At 46.0% G+C, this 24,799-nt stretch overlaps 1 protein-coding gene across 1 annotated transcript in view; it reads left to right on the top strand.

Moving 5' to 3' along the window:
* The window catches only part of MSH2 (mutS homolog 2), a 67,445-nt gene that overhangs the window by 37,540 nt on the left and 5,106 nt on the right, over positions 1 to 24,799 (top strand). Inside the window, exons 9-14 of the mRNA XM_075267018.1 lie at positions 5,146 to 5,269; positions 7,541 to 7,691; positions 14,975 to 15,072; positions 16,910 to 17,155; positions 19,100 to 19,304; positions 23,064 to 23,311. Of these exons, the coding sequence (XP_075123119.1) occupies positions 5,146 to 5,269; positions 7,541 to 7,691; positions 14,975 to 15,072; positions 16,910 to 17,155; positions 19,100 to 19,304; positions 23,064 to 23,311 (1,072 nt within the window). The remainder of the gene's footprint in view (positions 1 to 5,145; positions 5,270 to 7,540; positions 7,692 to 14,974; positions 15,073 to 16,909; positions 17,156 to 19,099; positions 19,305 to 23,063; positions 23,312 to 24,799) is intronic.

Below are 24,799 nucleotides of genomic sequence, written 5' to 3'. Positions count from 1 at the left end.
TAGAATTATAAGCGGATAATAATAGGTTTTTTACCCACGTTGGTTGGGATTCTTTGTGTCGGGTGCCTGCATTATAAGATCCTATATATTCTCTACAGCAGTCTAGAAAGTAAGGGGTTAAACGGGCGATTCATTAAGCGGCCATGGATTTATGGATTGTCCAGCTGAGCGAGCGCATTGGTCATATATAACAGTGGCCCCCAACCTTTTTTCCACCAGGGACCAGTTTCAGCAAGACAATTTTTGTATGGCCCGGTGGGGACGTGAAGGGGTGTGGAGGGTGGGGGTGGGGGGGAAGGGATGTGGTTGGGGGGCGGGGTTAAGCATAGGGGTGTAGATTACTGATGGCGGACACTGCAGTTTATGAAGATGGCTACTGATGACAGACACTGTTATGAAGATGGCTACTGATGACAGACACTTATGAAGATGGCTACTGATGACGGACACTGTTATGAAGATGGCTACTGATGACGGACATTGTTATGAAGATGGCTACTGATGACGGACATTGTTATGAAGATGGCTACTGATGATGGACACTGTTATGAAGATGGCTACTGATGATGGCTATCACTCCTAACGCTGCTATTAACTTCACTACAGCCTCACTACAGCTACATTACACGTTACAGGGACAAGTGATATGTAATGTAGTTGCCCAAAGTTTGGTAGGCGAGTGCGGGGTGGAGCCAAGACTCGCTGCATGTCCTGCATAGTACTAGAATCCCGGACATACAGCGGGTCCCGACTCAACCCCGCACTTTGCTCACCTTATACCGATGAACAACAACCAAGCGTCAGTGTAGTGGAGCCGGTTGGCGGGTCCTGGCTCAACCCCGGGCAGCTGCTGAATCCTTGCCGCCAGTACGCGGACCGGTGCAACTTGCCCCGCAGCCCGGTACTGGTCCGCGGACCGGCGGTTGGAGACCCCTGATATATAACACTGCCCAGGTTGGACCGTTCCAGGCTTTGCTATCTATTTCTCTTCTTTTTAACTCTTTGGTCATTGTTTTGAATCGTGCCATTGCCAACAGGGCGGGTACAAGTCCACAGTCACTCGGCCATATGGACCGGCTTACCTTTTAGTAGAAATCTGCTGCGGTCTTTACAAAGTACATAAATATATAGGTATGCCCAATAATTTCTAGATATCTCCAAAAACAGATGGACGATGAATCTAAAGGTCCTCCGAGCGGAGGTTTACTATGTTTAGTTCTAAAAATGGCAGGTTGTGTCAATAAAGCTCTCGCACAGTGTGCAGCAGCCGCAGCTATTTGTGTATCTTTTTCAGAAACCTCCTCCTTTATGTCAATGGAAACTGACCTGCAATACCTGGTCTGACCACTACACAGAGAACGGAGCTGTCTGCTTCCTGCTCTGTTCTCTTCGTATGTTACCATCTGCCGCAGCTGCTGGAGGAGTGGATCGGTGGGGGCTCTTCTGTCAGACCCATACCGATCCCATATTGATCGTAAAATAGGATATCACTAGGTTCAGCTCAGAAGACCCTTTTAATTTCCCTCTAATTCCAGCCGGAGCCGTTCCGTCCCACATAGAGCGTTGCGTGCAGCCCACCCAGCTAATAATATAATGGCTGCACATCTAAGAACTTGATGTATTCCAGTAATAGTAAAGTCCTGCAATTCTCAAATCCGCAGACAAGTGAGATGAATGTTTCTGCAGCTTTGTTACGTCTTTGTTAATGTGTTTTTACCTCGGGAGAAATGTAAATTCTTGGGGAAGAAGGAAAAAGTCTGTGCAAAGTAATCGAAGTTTTCCTATTATTTGTTTCCAGATGATAATTTCAGATTCTGATGAACCTTCTTCAGGATAATAAAGGGAATCTAGATGCTGCATAATTTTACATAATCTGTGTCTGGGATATTTGCAGGGATCTATTTTTTCTCTCTATTTTATGTAACTTGTAGAAAAAAAAAATTCCTTGAAATATATCTAAAAATAAAATACCGTTACTGGGTGGATCTGACTTGTCCTCCTTTGGGATTTAAGGTTAGTCTGTTCCCGGTGTCTGTGACCTCTTCCATTGGTAATCGAGTGGACTGTTCCATCTCCTTGATCCCAAGGGGGTGGGTGTATAAATACATGACTTCCCCAGGTATATATTGTACCTATCAAAAGGAACGAGGGTGGCCGTGCACTTTAACTGTCTGACAAATGTTCATTCAGCTGATGCCTATCGAACCCACCACCTCCTCCTTCCCGTTCAGTCGAATGTATGTTTTGTACAGGAATAGGGTAGAAAGTTACTGTGGGGCCTTAAGAAAGTCTATTCTTCTCCTACCTTTAGATGTCCGTGCCGCCGTTCGATAGAAATCCTGGTTTTTGTTGTTATGCAAATGAGTTCTCTCGCAGCACTGGGGGCGGGCCCCAGCACTCAAACAGCAATGGGGGCGTCCCCAATGCTGCAAGAGAACTGTCCAGCACTGCCTCCATCTTCTTCAGGAACGGCCTCTTCACGCGTCTTCTTCCGGCGCTGGAGTCAAACTTCTAGGCTTCGGGCAGAGACGACTGCACATGCCCTTGACCACAAAAAAAATGGCCGCTTACACAGTAAGCAAGTGGCCATTTTCTTGTGGCATGTGGGCATGCTCAGTCAGCACGCCCAAGGCCTAGAAGTTGGACCTCAGTGCTGGAAAAAGACGCGTGAAGAGGCCGTTCTTGAAGAAGATGGAGGTGGCGCTGGAGAGTTCTCTCGCAGCATTGGGGATGCCCCCAGTGCTGTTTGAGTGCTGGGGCCCGCCCCCAGTGCTGCGAGAGAACTCATTTGCATACCGACAAAAACAGGATTTCTAACGAACAGCGGCGCGGAGAAGACATCTAAAGGTAGGAGAAGAATAGACTTTCTTAAGGCTATTCCTACGTGTGATCGACAAAAAAATTTGTTTTAATGGTAGAATCCCTTTAAGGCAGGACAAGTTATTATGTATGGAGCTCTAGGTGTTGAAACCCCCAGTGATCACTAGATGGGGCCACAGTCGTTTGACAGCCATTGACCTATACAGGCTCAACACTACTACTCCAGAACAAGAACTGTGGTGGCCAGATGAAGTCATGAGAGAACTTTCCCTGAACAGATTAATATTCTTAGTTCTTGTTCTTTGCTCCTTGTTTTGGCTCTCGTTTGTTCTCCTCTTCATTATTCGTTCTCTGTTGTAATCGTTCAGTTTAAGAATAATCTCGTTGTTTCCCTTTTTCTTCTTGTTCTCGTTGTTATTGTTGTGCTTTTTGGAGCTCTCGTTCGTTCTTGTTGTTCTCGTTCAGCTTAAGAATATTCATAGTTGTTTTCTGTCCTTGTTCTCTCTCCCATTGTTGCTGTCAGTCTCGTCCTCATTGTCGTTCTCGTTCATCTCTAGTGTCTTCATAGTTGTTTTCGTTGTTGCTCTTTTGTTCTTGCTCACTTTAAGAATATTCATACTGGTAGTTGTTGTTCAGTTTTTGTTCTCATTCCCATTGTAGTTGTCGCTCTCGTTCTCATTGTCGCTCTCCTCGTTCTTGTTCAGTTTAAAAGGATTCAGTCATTTAAAGGAATTAGAGGAAAGTCTATTCTCCTACCTTTAGATGTCGTCTCCGCGCTGCCGTTCCGTAGATATCCCGGTTCTCTTCAGTATGCTAATGAGCTTTCTCACAGCACTGGGAGGGGGCGGGCCTCAGCGCTCAAAGTGGCTTCCCCAGAAGACAGAGGCCGTCGCTGGAGATTTCTCTCAAAGTATTGGGGAAACTCCCAGTGCTGTTTGAGCGCTGGGGCCCGCCCCCAGTGCTGCGAGAGAACTAATTTGCATACCGGCAAAAACCTGGATTTCTCCGTAATTGCGACACAGAGAAGAGAAAAATACCGTTTCACACCTGTGCCCGGTCTCTGCTTTCTGGGTTTCTGTCTTCTGGTCTCTGCAGCGAAACCGTTTTTTTTCTTTGTTTTCTTTGTTTTGTTTTGTTTTTTTTTTAACTGGACACAACGTCCTGCATGTCTGACTTTGTGTCTGGTTAAAATAATTGGTTTCGCCTCGGAGAGGAAGAGGACGCTCACGAGCGGACACTTTGCAAACCCATTCAAGTGAATGGGTTTGAAAACTGACCGCCGGGTTTCCGTCACCTGTCCAGTTTCTCAGGCAGAAGACGGAAACCTACAAAGCGGAGACCGGGCGCAGGTGTGACCCCTCCCTTATGGAGAAAAAATTCCATTTTAATGATAGGATCCCTTTAAGAATATTCATAGTTGGGATTATTTCTGTTGTTGTTGTTATCGTTGTGGTTGTCTCTTGTTCAGTATAGGAGTATTCCTAGTTGTTCTCATTGTTGTCGCTCTGTCTCTTATTATTAATGTTGTCACGATTCTCATTGTCGTCGCTCTCATTCTCATTGTCGCGCTTCTTGTTCTTGTTTAGCTTAAGAATATTCATAGTTATTCTCGTTTCTGTCGTTGCTCTTGTTGTTGTTACTTTCGTTTTCATTGTCGATCTCGTTCCGTTTAAGAATATTCATAGTTGTTCTGACTTTTGTTGTTCTCGTTTTCTTTGCCGCTCTCCTTGTTCTCGTTCCGTTTAAGAATATTCATAGTTGTTCTGGTTTTTGTTCTCCTTGTTCTTGCTCTCGTTGTTGTCATGATTGCTGGGATTTTTTTTGGCCTCGCCATGTAACCTGTAATAGATTTCTTTATATTCTTCCAGTATTGTGACTCCCCATAGGTTTTTATATTTTAATGTATTTTTAGCCAGCGTTCAGTAAAATGCAGCTGGAGCTTCGTTGTCACAGCCGGCCATCGCCGCAGGCAGAGTAACAGACATGGGGACCATCATTTAGAAACTGTCAGCAGAACTCTGTGGTGGTTTCTTCCAAAATGGCTCCACGGAGCTTTGTAGTAAATCACCCGCCCAGCAGTCGCCGCACCGGCCAAGGTGACCTCCTGACAACACCAACTTTTATCATAAAGGATAGGTCTGACAAAATTGTACAGATCTATAACCACACACATTATTGGAATGGGAGATGTTACAATTTGAGAGATCGTTACAAATAATGCAGATACATTTTTTGTTCTATATGTAACTGTATTTCTATAGAAGTTTTCTGTTTTATATATCCTGCAGATATCTTACCGCTTGTTCTATGGATATCTTATTTTAGGTAGACAATCATGAATTTCTCGTGAAAGCTTCTTTTGATCCCAACTTGACAGAGCTGAGAGAAAAGATGGACGAGCTTGAGAAGAACATGCAGTCCACGCTGAACGGTGCCGCGAGAGAGCTGGGTGAGTGGTGACTACAAGACACGAAGGGGAGAGTCATTAAAGGGGCTGTCCCATCGCAAGGATCCTATCTATACTGCTTGTTAATGTGGATGTAAGACTTTTCCTAAATACAATGCTTCAGCAAAACTGCTTTGTTTGGCCACTATCTTACTTTATTCAATTATTGTTTACACATCCCTTGACTTATCTGGTCAAAAGTCCAGTGACGTAGCTGCCTGCTGTGAGGGGGGTGGGAGTAGGGGCTAAGTTCTCAGGAGCTAGCCTGTGTCTCTCTATTTTATTAGTCCCCCCCACTAGGGGGTTTGAACCTGCAGTCATTTGATCGCAATTCCCATAGACGTCAATACAACTGTATTGCCGTCTATGGAACTTTCTGTATATTACTATTACGGCTGGTCATAGACCCAGCCGCAATACTAATATAGCAGTGACATTATTATACACCTTGGAGGGAAGGGGCCACCAATACAGACCCGGCATCCGCTGTAATAGAAAGGCGGATGCCGGGGAGGGTTAGACGCCGGCACAGACACTGGATAAGCGGAATGGCAGCATCGCTCCTGCCACTGCTGGCTTCATGCAGGGCAGGAGCGATGCTGCTATTCCGCTCCTCTGGCGTCTGTGTCGGCGTCTAACCCTCCCCGGCATCCACCTTTCTATTACAGCGGATGCCGGGTCTGTATTGGCATTGTGAAGGCTGGGGAACTGACTGGTCTTCACAATGCTGCATCGGGAGCGCGCATGCAGAGCCAGCAGCATAGAAAGCCGCTGGCTTTGCATATGTAACCCCGCCCACCAATGACGCAACAAAGCAGGAAGAAAGAAGATTTTCTAGCAGCGAAGAGTGGTGAGTATGCGATGTGGGAATACCCCTTTAACATTGGGGTATCTCACACTGGCTGTGGAAAGAAGCGGGGGATAGTGGAGTGTAGTGTGCAGCATATGGGGCATGGAGTGGTTGGGATGATTATGGTCCTACTATGACATGGAGATCTAAAGTGATTCCCTGCTTAAAGAAAACCTTTCACGTCCTCCCGTACATGTAGTTTTATATCTGTGCACTGTCTGCTTTCCCATTCTTTACCCCGGTGCTGGAGATATCAGTGTTGTTATAATAGCATAGATCTCTGTGCACTGTCAGAAGGGCGTTCCTGACAGTCTAGCTGGGCTCCCTGACAGTGCTCGTGCATAGACTTATACCGGGGGCCGTTGCTCACAACTCGGCGTCATCACTTAGCGGTAAGTAACGCCTCCTCTGACAGTAGAGGGCTGTGGACAAGTACTGTCAGGGGAACGTTCCTCACAGCCCAACTAGACTGTCAGGAACGCGCTTCTGACAATGGGCTGAGATCGGTTATAATGGCACCGACATCTCCAGGCCGAGGTACAGAACGGGAAAGCCCGATAGTGATAGAATAAGCGTCCTGCTCGATCTTACTGCAGATTCCCCGGCTGATTTAGCGGCAGGTTCCACAGCTCGAGACTCCCCAAGGATTAGCCTCATTCATCTGGGTCTAGTTCGCCCCGGGGAGCCATCAGATGGAAATTGGAGAGGAATTCCTCTTCATTTTCCACCGTGTGAATGGGCCCCTTGTAATAAACGATCAGGAGTTGCTTGTACATGGATTTACATTGATTATTTCTTCCATAAGTGATGGGCTAGTAATTCAGTGGGTGTGGTGGTCCTTCGCCGCCCGCACACCCCCTCCTGATGGTTTCCCTTTAATTAGTGTAAATCTCCCAGCTTGTACATTGTCTCCCGCCTCACCCCGAGCGCTTTCCGTGCCAGCTGCTCGATAGCTTTTCAGACTTCGCCATTCAGTTTAATTATGGATATCAAAGTCAACTAACTAATGCAGATTAATAGAGGCTACGGGTACGTGCACATCAGCGCGCCTTGTCAGCGCCAACACAGACATCGCTTTCTAGACGTTGAAATAACATCTGAGAAAAAAAAATATAAAAAATTACACTTTGCTGCCAAAGTCAATGCGACTTGTCAATGCCCGATGGCGGAGAACCTACCTTATACCGGCTGCTAAGTAATCCTCCGAGGCCTGTTCTGCTCCGCGCTGGCCCTGTCACATAATATATTTAATTGGCTGCTTATATGGGCAAAGCAACCGTTTCTAAAAAACCTAAGTGACATGACAAAAATATCGGCTCTCCTTGTGGTAATAACCCTGCTAGAAACTTCATTACGTTTAATAAGCGGCGATTTCTGGATGACGGCTGCAAGAACTTTCTGAGATTTTCTTTCCTTTTGTGCAGGTCTGGATGCTGGAAAAAGCATAAAACTAGAATCCAATGCCCAACTTGGTCACTATTTCCGGGTGACCTGCAAGGAAGAGAAGGCTCTGAGGAACAACAAGAAGTTCACCACCATCGATATTCAGAAGAATGGAGTGAGGTTCACAAACAGGTATCGGCATCTGTTATCTCTATCTGCTCTCATGACCGCGGGATCCATGTCTGACAGGATGGGTTAGTTTTGTTATATAAACTTTGGCGGAATTTAAAGGGATCCTATCATGGGATACCTTTTTTTTTTTCTGATTAGTACGTAGGAATAGCCTTAAGACAGACTATTCTTCTCCTACCTTTATATGTCTTCTCCACGCCGCCGTTTGGTAGAAATCCGGGTTTTCTTCGGTATGCAAATGAGTTCTCTTGCAGCACTGGGGGCGGTCCCCCGCTCTCAAACAGCACTGAGGGCGTCCCCAATGCTGCGAGAGAACTCTCCAGCGCCGCCTCCATCATCTACTAGAACGCCTTCTACCTCAGCTTACTGTGTAAGCGGCCATTTTCTTGTTGCTCAAGCATGCACAGTTGGCTCTGCCTGAAGGCTGGAAGATTGAAACCCAGGACAGAAGACGACACAGGGAGAGGGCGTTCCAAAAGAAGATGGAGGCGTCGCTGGAGTGTTCTCTCACAGCATTGGGTATACCTCCAGTGCTGTTTAAGCACTGAGGACCGCCCCCAGTGCTGCGAGAGAACTCTAAAGAGAGACATCTAAAGGTAGGAGAAGAATAGACTTTCTTAAGGCTATTCCTATGTGTTATCGAGAAGAAATGTGATTTTAGTAATAGAATCCCTTTAAGTCCTTTTCTACACCGGTCTTGCTCTGTTCCTCTGCTGCAGGAAGTCTATGTATTCTCTTACGCCTACCAGCTCTCCTTACGCTTCTCCTTGCCCCGTCACTCTTCCTCCACTCACTACTGGAATTGTCTATAGGTTGCTGTAGTCACAGAATCTTATCCTTCTTCTTCTTCTTCTCTGTCTATCCATCTGTTTGTTCCTCCAGTTGACATCAGCAGGGAGAAAGTAAAGTGCTCCAGTAATTCAAGTCTCCATCTACTCTGCCCATATTAAAGTACTGGGCTACCTGCAGGTGATTGACGCTCATAAACAACATATAGCTTTCATTTTTATTGTATTCCCTTTGTTTGTAGTGGATCACTAGAAGGTTATGTTCACACAGGCGGATTTTACATGGAATCTGCCTCAAAATCCGCCTGCAAAAATGGCTCTCATGGGAGCTGCTCAACACGCCCTCTCTTGCTGTGGATTCCGTGGCGGACTCGGCCTTGGCGTCTGCTGCTCGACACTCGCTCCTGTTCCATTCATTCGGGCCTAATCAGCGGAAAAGGTTTCCGCCACCTTTTCCTCCGTGTGAACATCCCCGAAGAATACTTTAGACTAAGGCAAAAAACTGCAGCAAAATCTGCAACAACAAAAAAAAGCAACGCTTCCGCAACGTGGGGCCTAACATGCCAGATTTATTCTTATAGGGGCCAAAGGTAAAACCGTCTCCAGCTATGATAATATCCATGTCACCGTGGTTATGGGGCCGCTTTATTTGTTTCAGCGATACATTTTCCGCCGCCTCTCTTGACCCTTACCTCCAAAAACTTGATGTAAAAGATAACACTGCAACAATCGGGACAGAGACAAGCACATAACAAATGCATAACAAAGGGAATTTTTTCCCCATCCCCTGCGTTTGAAGCTTCATGTTCACCTAATTTCATTGTTATCTGAAGATAAATGCTTCGCGTCTTGCCGCGTTCCGAGTTTTGATGCACATTTTACAAATATCTTAAGATGTCTTGGCTCCCTCCAGAAGCATCCTGAGCGTTACTGACGGCTTCGCCTCTTAGATCTTCACACAAACCCACCAGTTGCTTTTGTAGACTTTGTTCTTTTTGGAAATGTATCTAAAATGAGTCATTGTCTGAAATTGGAAGCACAAATCAAAAGGCGGCATGGCAGGGTAATGCGCCGTATATTCTGTATTACAAATGGTGAGCGGGCTGGTTCCTGCTTCTGATTCATCCGCAGGTCATTTGGTGAGTCACGCTATCGAGCTGACCTGATATTTCATTTCCACATCTCTGACGGATCGCATCTACGGAGCGGGTTGTCAAAACGATCTGCCTGGCAGGCTGTGGGGAGTAGTGAGTATGGAGGTGCCCGAGGGTAGAGGATTGGTGGGTAGAAGAAAACATAGAGCAACGTCCAACCTGTCTACATTGGGACCTAAAGGGATCAGTCCATGAATTACTTGCAGACCTCAAGGCCTGAATTGACATTTATATCAGACTAGCTATAACCCGCGACTTCGTCCGCTGTCCCCTCACCCTTGCCCGAACAACCTGCAGCGCAGCGTTTCATTGTGGCTGGCGCGGGCCCCTCACACAGCATTGTGGGCCGTGACCCCACTGCCCTGCTGCTGCACCTGCGGCCTTCCCGTTTCCCCCCAACCGCGCCTCCCGGCTCTCCCTTTAACCCCCACCCGCGCCCCCTTTAGAGATTACAGGCACCTCGTACATCTACCCCTTCCCACCACCACCACCCACCCGTGACCCCGGTTACCCCCCCCCCCCCCTTTCCACATGTGCAATCTGGCCCCTCTCCCCCCTACTTACCTTCTACCCTCTGGCCCTAAACCTCCCCGACGGCCCCCTCCCCTCCATAACCCCCCCCCCCGTCCCCCCCCGCCCATCACCTGTTGTCCCCCCTCCCCCCCTCCTTTAAGCAACCTGCCGACCCCTGTACCCGCAGCACTCACCATGTATATGCTGGGGAGCTGCGTGTCTCATGGCTGCAGCTTCAGCAAGCATGTGCGGTCCTTCCCGTGCCATGTGTTCCCGGCCGCACAGTTCGCAGGTACGTGCAACTGGCCTTTTTCGGGCTGGGTGCGCTGCTGCATGCTACGCTGGCCTGAGGCAATATGTGGCCGGACGGCATGTCAGCGGCGTTCGGAACCATGCTGGCAGCCGCCATGTTAAGCAAAGGGTCCCCCGCATGCTGGCCACGCCCACAATTCAGCGCAAACCTATGGGGCCACTGTGCTGGCTCCCTATCCCGCCCACACAACGCCATGCACCAATAGGAGTGGCGTGTAACAACCTGTGCTGACGTCATGGGACACTAAACCACCCATAAGTCCTTAGGGCTAGTTCACCCTGGGATTGCGCGTGTGCATATTCCGCTGCGGCAGTGCACGGCATCCCATTGCAGCTTTCTGCTCCAGATTAGGCCCAGATGAATGGGCCTAGTCCAAAGGGAGGTGTCACGAGGCAGCTGAATCGGCCGCGGAATCCACCTAAAGAAAGGGCAGCTCGCTTCTTTTTTGCGCAAGCGTGAACAAGCCGCTAGCTCAAAAAAGAATGGTGGCAGTTTCCATAGACCTCTGTTGTGAGGGGGCAGATTTTGAGGTGGATTCGGCGACAAAATCCACCCCCTCTTGCCCCGTGTGAACGAGCCCTTATGGTTTAGAGTTCCAAGTAGCCCTGCGTAGCGTAGTCCTTGTCCACACACACTTACCCACCCTTACACTTATGCTGAGACACCAGATATTCCTTTAAATAGAAGCCTATGCAGTGGTGGAGGCAGCTGCTACTACAGGATTTAGCATACGCTTGGTTCACACTAGCGTCGCCTCTCCATTGTCTTGGACCGTTGGAGGACCAGAACAATGAAAAGGTGGCATCTAATGTAGCAATAACTCTGATGGACCCCATTGAGTTTAATGGAGTCCTTCAGGTGTCCATCACTTTAAAAGTGAAACCGTTGAGGAAAAAAATCCTTCTGCTGATTTTCAGGCAGACTCTACTATGGAGTCTCCAATGAACAGAACTTAGCAGAGCTTGCAGCAGTCTCCTCCTCCCTTCTCTCTCCATAGACTTCTATGTATGAGGTTGACAGTCCAACTTACTGGATATGCATTCTATAAGGCCTCATGCACACAATCCGTGTGTGCAGTGTACAGATCAGTGAGGATAGATTGGTCTCCATGTGCGGTCTATGATTTTCACCGACCCATACACTTGAATGACAAGGCAGAGCTTCAGAAACGGACGGGTGCAGGGCCCGCTCTATGTTTTGATGCTCTATTCTACAGCCTGGGTGCAGAGCTGCAAAAACTACCCCTGTGCATATAAATGACTGGGCCCGTAGGTTACCTGCCATGGTGTACCCGTATTAGTGGATAACTTACTACAGTCATGTGCATGCGCTCCCTTCCGATGGTTCATTGGCATCGCTAATATTCTCTCATAGGGAAATTCATCCACTTGGATTTCAGCTCATCGCTCCTGTTTCTGCTGACACAACACATCCGATTGTACACCCAGTGTTATCGCTGCCTTGGGTGATGGGCCCCGGATTTCCAGGCCGTCCCGCTTCTCCATATAGATAGATCTAGATAACCCATCAGTGCTAAAGACTCCATTAAATTGCATTTAGTTTTGCAGGATTCAGAGAAGATTTAATAATATGGTGGAAAAACATTCCTTAAAGGGTTATTAAATTGTCCCCAGACAGCTGGCGATTCGTCCTCCTTGCCTGCCGCCACTTTCCTAATAGTAGGGATTAGCTATGGCGCGGCGGATGTATCCGATAAGACTATATGGTGTATATACGTTTATTTGACCAGTCTGCTTACAAATAACAGCGGGCGGATAGTGAGACAATGTGTCAATGGCAGATGAATGTATCTATTCAGAAGGTTATTTCACTCCAAACGAGCGTGAATTGAGGACGATGTTATTATTCCCAGGCGTTGCGCGGCCACCTGCTCCGAGCGCGCCGGCTTTGTTCAGATGCCAGGTGCTCTGTGTATTCCCGGGCCCTTCTCGTCTTATCTCAATAGTTATTTACACAATATGTCCACAAAGCAGAAACGAGAGGGCGTTATGGTAACGCCACAATAGAAGGCAGCGATGACAGCGATAGCTGAATTATTAAAATTAAACAAATGCCCGTTTGCCTCCAGGAAAATCTGACTAACTGCATTGGTTCCACCTGCTGCTCGTGTCACTTTTGTCGTCACCCCCCCCCCCCCCCCAAGGCCTTCACGGTGGAGGGAAATGAAAGTGAACGCAGCATATGTTCTGTGCGCTTGGAATAAAAATGGAATTTATACAGAGACTTGTTTTGTCCCCCTTACCATTAAAGGCGGGTTTCTAGGACTATATCGATAGACCGTCAGTAATATGGGGTAAAGTCCAACACCTGGGCGCCGCTGATCAACTTCTTTTAACCCCTTCAAGTATGGCGGCTGGCCGTCTCTACTGTTTTATACAGTAGAAATCCAGTGCTAATGCCTCCAGTTGGTGCCCGCACTGATCGGGGGCATTAACCCCTACGGCACCTTGGTCAAAGCTGACGATGGCTCAGTGATTAGCCTTGCAGCACTGGAGTCCTGGGCTCGAATCTCGCCAGGAACATCTGCAAGAGTATGTATGTTCTCCCCGTGTTTGCATGGATTTCCTCCCATTCTATAGACATACCGATAGGAAAAAATGTACATTGTGAGTCCTATATGGGGCTCACAACCTACATTTAAAAAACAAAAAACTAACCGAGGCGCCATTTTCCTGGAGGCGCGTGGGCGCTGCTATTTTCCGCAAGGTCCGGGATTGTGTTGCCATGATAGTGGGCCTGTCATTCACTGGCTTCTATTGCAGGCTACTCTATGTAGCCTGTAATAGAAGCCCTACTATTTTGCACTGCATTGCATTAGTGATCAGACCCCCTGGGGTTCAAGACTCCTAGGGGGTCTAATAAATGCATACAATTTTTTTTTTTTTAATTTGCAAATTCCTATTATACATCATGAGAATGTTGTGCCAGACAACCCTAAAATCTGTTTGCATCGTGAGATCCCCTTCTCGGTGTAGGTGAGAGTCAGTTTCTGTACGGTGCTAGAAAGACAAATCCCCGAATTCTGGGTGTCTTCAAAAATTCCCCTATGATTAGAGATGGAATTCACCCCTTATCGGAAAAGGAGGCGCAGGTTCACAGCATCAGGGGAAGGCGAATGGCGTCACCATCTTCTCTGTAATTCTCAGTGCTTGGACTATGATGACGGTCTCTCCAGTGATCAGAGCTTTACCCCCTCCTTATTGACACGTGGGAGGTACAACTAACATTGGTTTCTTTGTTACTGGTTGCTTTGCTCTCACGTGACCTTCTCCTGCGGCACTGTCCTTTTCTATGCAGTTTCTCATAGTTTCTTGCACTGGACTCCTAAGGGCCATTATTTCCTATTGCATTCAGGCCTCTTGTTACTCCTATCACAGCTGGACTGTAGTTCATTGTTCAATGACCATCACATTACACATGTAGCGCTACTCATTTCTTCATCTCTAAATAAACGTTATCAATAATTGGACCCCTAAGCCCTCCGCTATGCCAGAACACCGGCCTCCAATTCTAAATTACTAGTACAGGTGACTATAAGAAACTGTATTAAATCTCCATCCTCACTTATCAGGCTTAGTTGCTTTGTAATCTATGGAGAGGGGAAGGGGGAGGAGGCGGCTGCTGGAGAGACACAAATAACTGTTTCTGCTCCACACGGAGTGAGCGCGCTCTTCTGACACTGCTGCATCTTTAAGATAAGACTGCACAGAGTAAGGCAACCTCCTCCTCGCCCCTCCCCTCTCTTTTCCCTAGACTTCTATGTAATGCTAAGTACAGGATACTCTTGAGCCTGATAAGTGGAAATGGAAACTTATTTCTTTTAATAAGATAGATGACTTTGGTTTCTTATCTCTTCCACTATTCATTTATGGAAAGTGGTTTTATAATACACAAATGTGTTGGCAAACCCACAAAGCTTCCGTGTCTTCCGAGGCTTCTGTGCACACGTCCTTATACCCGGCGTGTATTCTGTTGCCTGTGTCACGCTTACAGCCGAGCCGTCACTTATTAACACCAATGTAATTGAATTATCAGTGAGTGACACAACGATGAATAAATAATGTTCACATCAGCCATTTATTGCCGGGCGTAGAGGTTCGTTCTCTCCCCCTGGGTTGGAGCTGTGATGTTTTTGTGCGGTTCATATAAGTGTCACAGACCGCCGGCTCCCCTGTAATGGCTAATACTGGCCAATAATCGATCACCAGATCACTGCATCTGATCCTGGATCTGCAGAGCGCACGGCATTGCTTTGTATCATCTGCTCAATGGTTCATCTTACATGGGGTATCCAGAAATCTCAGGGGTATTAAATAAATTGTCATTTTTTTTTCCCTCCCAAATCTCAACTTGAGGCGTCTCCAGCCAAGATGAAGGTGAAGGATGGGCACACGTATATAACCTATATGACACAATGGATGCCGCCGGTGCTGAGTATTAGGAATATGGATTTCTAGAACATATTAATGTGTTCTTATTTTTCTTTCATTACAGTAAGTTGAGCTCCTTCAATGAGGAATACATGAGACACCGGGAGGAGTATGAGGAGGCTCAGGACGCCATTGTGAAAGAAATCATTAACATCTCCTCAGGTGAGTCCTCCGACCCTGTGGCATTATTGTATCGTGGACTAGTCCTCCTAGGATAACATTGAGCTCATGTATAAGCCGATCACTTGGGTTTTGTATATGAGTTGCAAATGTAAAGTTGCTTATACCCTTGTAAGATTTCGTCGTGTATGGCCATCGGTCTTATTCGTATGACTTGTATCAGGATTCCTGTTGTTAGGTGTAACCTAATGACAGTCTGTACAAGCCCCATATAGGGCTCACAAGTTACATTTTCCCCATCAGTATGTCTTTGTAGAATGGGAGGAAATCCACACAAACACGGGGAGAACATACAAACTCCTTGCAAATGTTGTTCCTGGCGGGATTCGAACCCAGAACTCCAGCGCTGCAAGACTTCAGTGCTAACCACTGGATTGAGCAGAAGGGAATAGTATGAGATCTTTCTATATAGTTCCCATTCATATTGCAGCCACTCTCTGCTTTGCAAAAAAAAAAAAAAAGTTGCAAAATCTGCAAAAGAAAATGCAGCACCGTGTAGCCTGGGCTTAACACCCGGTCTTTAGGAGGTTATAGCAATCCCTTTGGTATATGACGCCTCCTTACGATGGCTCTTTTAAGACGTCCTTCTCTCCGTCGTCTTCGATTTGCTTTCCAATTAGAAAAATAGAATTCTAAGAAGTTGAAATGTCTCGTGGAATAATCAGGGAAGACGCAGCAGGTATTAAATGGGGGTAAATTACCATCACGGCAGCGCCATCGATAGCTTTACCCTGGCTGTAAATTGCTGTCAAGTTGTTTGTGTTCTCTCTGTTGGAGCCGAATGATTGAGACGCGGAGACGTTTCACTAATGATCTCATTCCAGCTGTGTCTGGAGATGGCGGCTACGTCCTGGGGCTCCGACTCCCAAGACACATGCACATGCAGCGGAGCAAATAGACATCGGGGTAATAGCGGTAACATAGGGCTGGATGGGGGAGGGTGCGGGGGCCGGAGGCGGCTGATTGATAAAAGGGAGCAAATTAAGTTCAGGACTTTGATGTGACTCTGCATTTAGATGTTTTGCATATTTTGCATTGACGTAGGATGCGTAACTCATGTTAAGAAGGTTAAATATTGATGACCTCATTAGAATAGGTCGTTCGTATCTGGTCGGATGGGGTCTGACAACCAAGGACCCCGACAGATCAGCTGGTTGAAGACGCTGCAGCATCCAGTGAGAGCTATGGTCTTCCATTGAATGCCGAGAATAGCGCCAAACGTGGGGCTGTGCTTGGTAATGTAGCTCAGAGACATGTGATCAATAAATGTGATGTCACCTGAGCAGCTGATCCTTGTGGGTCCCATGTGTCGGACTCCCAACAATCAGATATTGATGACCTGTCTTAAAGGGGTTGTCGAGGACCTGATGATAGTTCATACAGAATAACTCATCGGTATCGATTCAGTCGGGGTCCGACAACTGGACCCCAAACCGATCAGCTGATGTTGGCCAGGGGTAGCGGTATATAAGGTATATAGCCCTGCTTCTATTGAAGTGAAAGGTGGGACTGCAGTTCTAGGCACCACCTCTGTAGTATATGGAGCTCTGTACACTGTATACAGCTCTGGTCCACAATCTACAGCCCTGTTCCCCAATCATTTGCTGCTTCTGGCCATAGACCTAGTGATTTCCAGCAGTCCAACATAATGGAGAATACAGTAATTTCCTGACACATGTCAGGAGGGGAGCCCTGTAACTGACAGCAGATGGATCATAGACTTGTATAATAATCAGAAACTGGAAATGTCTCGTCTTTATTTCTCCCCCTCTTCTAACCAACCTGCCATCGCCGTGTTCTGGTTTCCTCCTCCTTATAGGATATGTGGATCCAATGCAGACGCTGAACGATGTCATAGCTCAGTTGGACGCGGTTGTCAGCTTTGCTCACGTTTCTAATGGAGCACCAGTGCCATATGTTCGCCCAGTCATCTTGGAGAAGGGACAAGGAAGAATCGTGCTGAAATCTGCCAGACACCCATGTATTGAAATGCAGGATGATGTGGCGTTCATCCCCAATGACATAACGTTCGAGAAGGGGAAGCAGATGTTCCATATTATCACTGGTAATTTATCAGCGCCTTCACATTTTATCGCCGTGATCTTCTAATTAGCATTGGATGTGATGTCATGTGACCCGGGACAGAAGGTTCTGCCTATCGTTTACATAGGGGATTGTTTCATTTCTGTGTATTATGTCGTTGTTTGGCTGCTACTCTAATGTTGGAGCGGTCATGGGTTGTATATAAAGGGAACCGGTCAGGATGGTTTAGGACACTAAACCACACACGGGTCCTTATGGATGGGAGGGATATACCGTATTTTTCGGACTATAAGACGCACCTAGGTTTTAGAGCAGGAAAATAGGGAAAACAAATTTGAAGCAAAAAATGGTAAAATATATAATATATGGGAGTTGTAGTTTTGCAAGGCCACATTGACAGGTGACCCTGCAGCTGTACGGGGATGCATATTTTTTTTTTTTATTGCGGGGCCAGAAGTACTTTTTAGTTCTACCATTTTGGGGACTATCTATTGCTTAGATCACCTTGTATTGAAAAAAAAAAACCGGTGGTTTATGATATATGATTTTCTACTTTTATATATATATATATATATATATATATATATATATATATATATATATATTCTAGGGACAGGAGGTGATTTAGAACTTTTATTTATTTCATATTTTTATTATATATTTTTAAAGCTTATTATTTTTTTTTACTATTTTATCGGGGGGCTTGAACCTGCGGTCACTTGATTGCAAGTCCCATAGACGGCAATACAACTGACAACTGACGCATTTTCTTAATATCTTGCCCCGATTTTCTGAAACAAGTTCTAATGCACAAATTCCTAATGTAGATCTCCATTCTGGGGATGTTCGGGTGATTTATGAAGAGGCCGGGGTGCATCATAAATCATTTCTTCTAGACTGGCGTACTATTCACCAGTCTTACTATCTTCCCCACCGTGTGCAGGATCTCCATTGGAGAGGTCATCCCCGTGTACACTGAAAAGACATTTTCCTCTGGCGGTTTCAGTTTTAAAACAGCGAATACCCAATGGTCCCCATTCTAGTCCGTGGGGTCCGTCAGACTCTGTAGGGTTACCCATTTTTTAGCAGTCCGCCTCTCTCTTGTTCGGGTCCCCCAACAGATCCGCACATCGGAGAGGCGACATTAGTGTAAACCTCACCATAAGCTCTGATCACTTAAGTGGTGTTTTCGGTGTTTCTTCAGGTTTTCTTCTCACAGTTCGCTCCTAGTATGATAAAGCAGGTAAATGTTCTTGAAGAAATTCAGGAGATCCTTATCCACACTGACACAGAAATCTGACTTGCAGAATAAATAAATCTTCTACTTCATTTTCCTTCTGCATTTCCATTTTTATGGCCGGTGATCGGCGGGTTGTGGATCAGCCGGCAGATTGCAGGTGACGTGTGTCTTTAAGAATATTGTCTTGTAAGATGCCATTGAGACGTTGTATGGAAAGCCGCAGAGATGGCGCTCTCCTCCTCGTGTCAGGGATTCAATCACATGGAAATTTTCTGTCTGATTTCTGACAACCCATCCCTGCCGTGTCCAAAGGAACGTTTGGTGTCTGATAGTTGGGAATGGCTTAGAATCTGTTTTGGGGCCGGTCATAAAATCTTGCAGGAAAATGAGATGTATACGGTATGATGAAAGTGAGATGTCTTAAGGGTGATATGTCTGTTCTGTAGGAGAATCCTGATCATCCTTGTGAGTATATTGTCTGATCCAGTAAGTGTCTTTTGGAATAAGACGCCTCAGCTTGTCCTGCACCGGGCGAGTGTTACCTTGGATTGATGGTGCAGAAGGGCTTCACACTGGCGCCGGCCTATTAGTTCTGCCCTGAGCCTGACAGACCCCATTAGCTATAATGTCAGGGGTCCGTTCTGTCGGACTTGCAGCACTTTATCACCCAGCGATTTTCGACACGATGTGAACGTTACCTAATTGTTCACTTTGTTCCCCTGCCAGGTCCAAACATGGGTGGCAAGTCCACATATATTCGCCAGACGGGAGTGATTGTTCTCATGGCTCAGATTGGCTGCTTTGTACCATGTGACTCTGCAGAGGTCAGCATTGTGGATTGCATCCTGGCACGGGTTGGAGCTGGAGACAGTCAGCTTAAAGGAGTGTCAACGTTCATGGCGGAGATGCTGGAGACGGCTTCTATCCTCAGGTATCGTTCTCTGTGTAACGTGTGTGTGTGTGGGGTGTCCTGACTTTCCCTTCAACCGCGGAAAGCAGGGTCAGGCAAATTTCAATGCACATTATCCTGTTGTTGTTGGAGAAGATAAACTGCCAGCAGAAATATCTGTCAGCAGCTTATTTCCTTTCCCCATTAAAAACACATGCACCCTCGGGCAAGCATTCATGTGTATGGGAGGTTCAGAAGGGCCGGTTATCTGAAGTGTCTGCTCGCTATCAGTGGCGCAACTAGGGATGGCGGGGCCCGATGGTCATTGACAGGTAATATTGGAATAGTAGTGACGTGGGATAGAGAGGTGAGTATTACTGGTTTTATTTTTTTAACCTAGTCCTCAACCACGCATGTAATCTCTATTAATGGCTTTCGGATCCCTCCTGGGGCCAGTAAACCTCGCCATGCTGCGGTCCGGTATAGCGAGCGTCTCGCATGTTCTCGCTCCTCACATAACATTTGTTTTACCTCCTATTACTTTATATTACTGTACTTTCTGCAATGAAATGAAACATGACGTGGTGTTAATAAGCGGCTGCAGCAGATGTTCCTCCCTTATGGCCGATAGTTGTATCAATTATGGATGATTGATGTCATAATAGCAGCCGACGTTACACATGATGGAAGACCTGCCTGCCGCACAATAGAGAGAACGGTGTCTGGGCTCAGCGTTACACAGATCAGCGGATTGTGTGCTGACTCCTCCATCCAGCACATCGCCCGTCATGGCAGGAGGACGCCGAATCCAATTAGTAAGCGAGCTGTAGGAAGAGACTGGACGAGGAAAGCCTAATGATGTCAAAGCGCGAGCGCACGGACCAGGACGGAGGCGAACTTCAGTAATGGAAGATCTTATGGGTCCGGTCACATCGGTGACCTCTGAGAAGATTCCTATAAAATGATATCTCAGCTTACACAGTCACTGTTGTTGCAACAAAATTTGCATAAATAAATAGTACAGGAAATTATAAGAAACTTTGTAATATACCATATCAGAGAAAAATGCTACATTGTGCTTTTCTCAGGCTACTTTCCTGCTCACTATACTTCTGCTAAAACAACTTTCACCCTGAAAATCGCTACTCTGTCTGGAGACGGATTGCAGGTCACATGACTCATGTCTATGGACGGGTGGTGGGGGAGTGAAGAGAATATACAGGGGAGAATAAAAGAAACCCATGTTTAGGCTCATACAAGAGAGGACTAGAAGTTTTCTATCACAACCAAATCACGTTAGTACAAGTCAGTACTTCTCTATATATGTCCTGCATGATCCTGGGGGCTAGTTCTGAGGGAGATGGTCATAGAGCAGATTCTCAATGGGACAGATTTGTGAACACTGGCATTTTTAACATCAGTCTTCATGTTGCCTGCATTACTGTGAGCCTGCACTAAAACCTGCCGGTAAACGAACATAAATCTGGTGGAGTTGTTGGCCCTGCCCAGGCCACGCCCCTTTCAGGAAAGAGTTAAGGTTGGCGCAAAGGTGAAAAAAAAAAAAAGCAAATGATGTGCAAAAACACAATTTGTGCAAAAATGTGTGACTCTTTCATGCCTTGTACTCCAGTGGTTCATGTGTGTCAAATCCTAAAAATTTGTGACACACCCAGTTTTATATGAACAGGTCTGGTGAAATCTATAGGACACTGGTAGGACCGTATAGAGAGACACTTCCAACTGTTAACCCCTTCCTGATAAATGCAGGGTTAAGCCCCCCCCCCCAGGAGGGCTAATAAAATAGCCCCCCCATAAAGTTAAAAAAAAAAATAAATATATATATATATATATATATATATATATACATACACACATACCAAATGCATATAATATTTTCAGAAGTTACAGGTGTCAGAATGTGGCTACTTTAAGAAAAAAAAATTCCCTAAATTTTTGGATTTTTAAGGGGTTAAAATGTAAATAAAACCCTATAAATTTGGTATCCCTGGAACGGTACTGATTCCTAGAATACAGGTGACTTGTCATTTTGGCTGAACAGTGAACTCTGTAAAAACTAGGCCCATAATAAAGTTGCACAAATGCAGTTTTTCTCCAATTCTACCCCATTCTGAATTTTTTTTCTCCAGCTTCCCAGTACATTGTACAGAATTATAAACTGTACCATTATGAAGAACAATTTGTTCTGCAAGCATTGAACGCCCCCTATGGCTCTTCACATGGAAAAATAAAAAAAATTATGCGGTTTGGAAGGCAAAAACGAAAATCATAAAATGTCACCAATGTGAAGGGGTTAATCCCCAATGGTTACAATTCTAGGAGGAATAATAATAATAATACATTTTATTTATATAGCGCCAACATATTCCGCAGCACTGTACAATTTATAGGGTTCAGATACAGACAGATACATAACAAAGAACGTCATTTCGCACAATGGGACTGAGGGCCCTGCTCAAAAGAGCTTACAATCTATGAGGTAGAGAGGATGACACAAGAGGTAGCAGGGGCGGCATTGCTTATACAGGGGTCAGACAATTTTGTAATAGAGGTGACTGTCATTACACAAACAAAACTTTGTGAGCCGTCGCTAGTCGTGTCCTTTAACATGTGGATAAAGCTTGGAATAACGGAGTAACATCACAGAGCAGAGATTTGTTATTTCTCGGGAATTGTTCTGTCCGGAGAGATGACGCCACCTCTGTAGGAAATGAAACCATCGATCTGATATATTAGAGTAACATTCCCAGGCTGACGCTTCTGTAGGATTAGGTTGCTCCGGGTATTCTTTAAGCTGTGACAGTTTTAGCGTTTGCATCTGTCGGCAGCGTCTTGTCGGCCTCTTTATTGCAGTTGATAATTGCTTTGCCTTAATTAAGGCGAGCGGCGGTGGCAGACGACGGAGATACAAGGAATCCGAAATCTATCTGGAACGGCCGGAGTCTTCTCCTTAGCATGAAATTGGAAAGAATTGTAATTTAGTAACACGTAGGCAGGGGAACATGTACAGGATCAGAGAGTTCACACAGTAATGGTTAAATTTACTGCAAAGTTATCTAAGCCGTGTTTTTAGAACTCATGTCATTCCTTACCGTTCCTCTTTGCTCAACATATCCTGGCATCTGTATCCTAAGATGATCAGCTTTTCAAAGTAGCGTTATTTTGCGATACTTTGTCACAAGTTGTATATCCTAGAGGGTTCTTTAAGGCCTGGTTCGGTAATCTATTCGGGGAGTTGGCATGGGGATCTTCTGATTGGATTACAGAACGCATTGGCAAGCGGTGGGCACATGGACCCCATAGACTATTATGGGGTCCATGTGATTTCTGCATGGTCTCCGCACAGAACATGTGGACACAAAAATACTTCATGATCTACTTTCCTGTCCGCATGACTCGAGTGGACAACACAGACCCCATTATAGTCTATGGGGTCCATGTGCGCACCACTTGCCAATGCGTTCGGTATTCTGTTTGTAGATTCCCCGAACCGATTACCGAACTCAGATGTGAACCGGGCCTGAGGACGCCAAGTGTGTGTTTTGTGAGTCGCGGGGTTAGTATATCAGGATACTGTATTGTATTTGTCCTTAACCAAATCTGATCTAAGTTAAGAGTTGATCAGGTTGGATAAGGTCCTAAATGCGTAAGATCCAACCTATAAACCTACCAAGTTGGTCCAGAGGCTGCCAACAAATATCTTGGCTCTGTGTGTTGTATAGTTGAGGTGCAGCGTTGCGATTGACGACAATGGGAGGTGACTTGTAATGTGTTTTCTTGCAGATCAGCCACGGAGAGTTCACTGATCATCATTGATGAGTTGGGGAGAGGAACCTCGACCTATGACGGCTTTGGTCTGGCATGGGCCATCTCCGAATACATCTCTACTAAAATCCAGGCCTTTTGTCTCTTTGCCACTCACTTCCATGAACTGACCGCTCTGGCTGACCAAGTACCGACCGTCAACAACCTGCACGTTACTGCTTTAACGACAGACGAAACGCTCACCATGCTCTACCGGATCAAGACAGGTCAGTGACTGGGACCCTCTGGATAACGGGGCGCCCACTTCTGTCCAACATTAGATGAACATTATTCTTCTTCTAGTCTTTATTTGGTAATAACCCCCGAACCCTTCTTCAGAGGATGTCAGATTTGAGGGGGCCCTTAGCAATTGGTTGATCTAGGCTGCAGTGTAAGTCGTTCTTGCATCTTCCATTAGCAAATTGCAGTTTAATTGGTCGCGGACGTTCCTGAGGGATCGGGTTGGACGGACTACAATTTGTTACGGGTCATAAGACGTAGATATTCAATCACAGCTCATTAAATTGAGTGATACCAAGGGCATTGAAGATTATAATAGTCACATCATTGGGCTCTTACTCACCCTGGCACTGATTTTATTTTGACGCCGGCGTCTGTAACTTTTTTCCAATGCCACCCAATACTGGCCCCAACACCAACTCCGCAGCCTTGATATTAAACATACCGGCAGGGATCCATAGTGATCAACTCCTACAATTATTGGTGGCTGTTTCACTCACTTGCAGGCGACGTTCGCACTCCATACATTACAATCTGGGGCAGTTTAGGGGAATTGGGATCCTGCAGCCCTTTACTTTCTCCCTGCTGATGTTAGTTGCAGAACTAGGTAACTACTGTTTTAGTTTTTTTGTAAAGGTATTCCTATTATTGTCACTATATTTTCAGCAATCCTGATGCTGATCTTTATCGTGTGTGTCAAGGACTGCATCATCATCATGTAGAAGACTCTAAAACTGAATAAATTGCCCATTTTAGCAGCTTTTCATTCCGCGTATTTGGCCAGATTTGTACCTAGGGCTGGACGATTATGATCTAAATCGCGATTCATTGGGCGTCTTACATAGACTACGGTTAATGGCAATTATTTAGGTCACGCCCTCTTTTATAATAAGTACGTGTTGGGTGAAGAATCTCACGAAAACTCCTGTAATACTCTGTGGTCTCTTCATACCCTGGACTATAAAGAACAAAGGCCATGGGGTGGTGAGCAAACCTAAAAAACAATGTTACTCTCCTCTCCTGGCTTCACATGACTCCCTGCTATCTTTGGCGCTTCTGACTGACCTCAGGAACAATTTAGGCCCATGACATGGACCATACAGCGTCGTTACACGTGCGTCTGTACATCATGACATCACATGACCAGCTGAGGCCCAATCACAGGCCACAGTGATCCCTGACACCAGTCGGAAGGGCTAAAGACAGCAGGTAGTTGCACCGGAGCCCAGGAGAGGTGAGTAACACTTCTTTCTATGTCTGACCTCATAGTATAATAATAGCAGTTTCAATTTGGTGCAAATGAAACTGCAGTTGGATCCTCACAAATATTGTAACAATCGAACCGAAATAACGAAAGTGAACAATATCACGTTGGTTACCCTGGTTGACATTGAGTCTCGGTTATCCGTCTATTAATCTCCCAGCCCTGTTTGAGCCTCTGATCTCCGTTCCGGCCTCCGAGGAATCTGGGTTCC

This window comes from Leptodactylus fuscus, chromosome 3, assembly GCF_031893055.1.
Source record: "Leptodactylus fuscus isolate aLepFus1 chromosome 3, aLepFus1.hap2, whole genome shotgun sequence".
Taxonomy (NCBI): domain Eukaryota; kingdom Metazoa; phylum Chordata; class Amphibia; order Anura; family Leptodactylidae; genus Leptodactylus; species Leptodactylus fuscus.
This window is presented reverse-complemented; position numbering and strand designations above follow the sequence as displayed.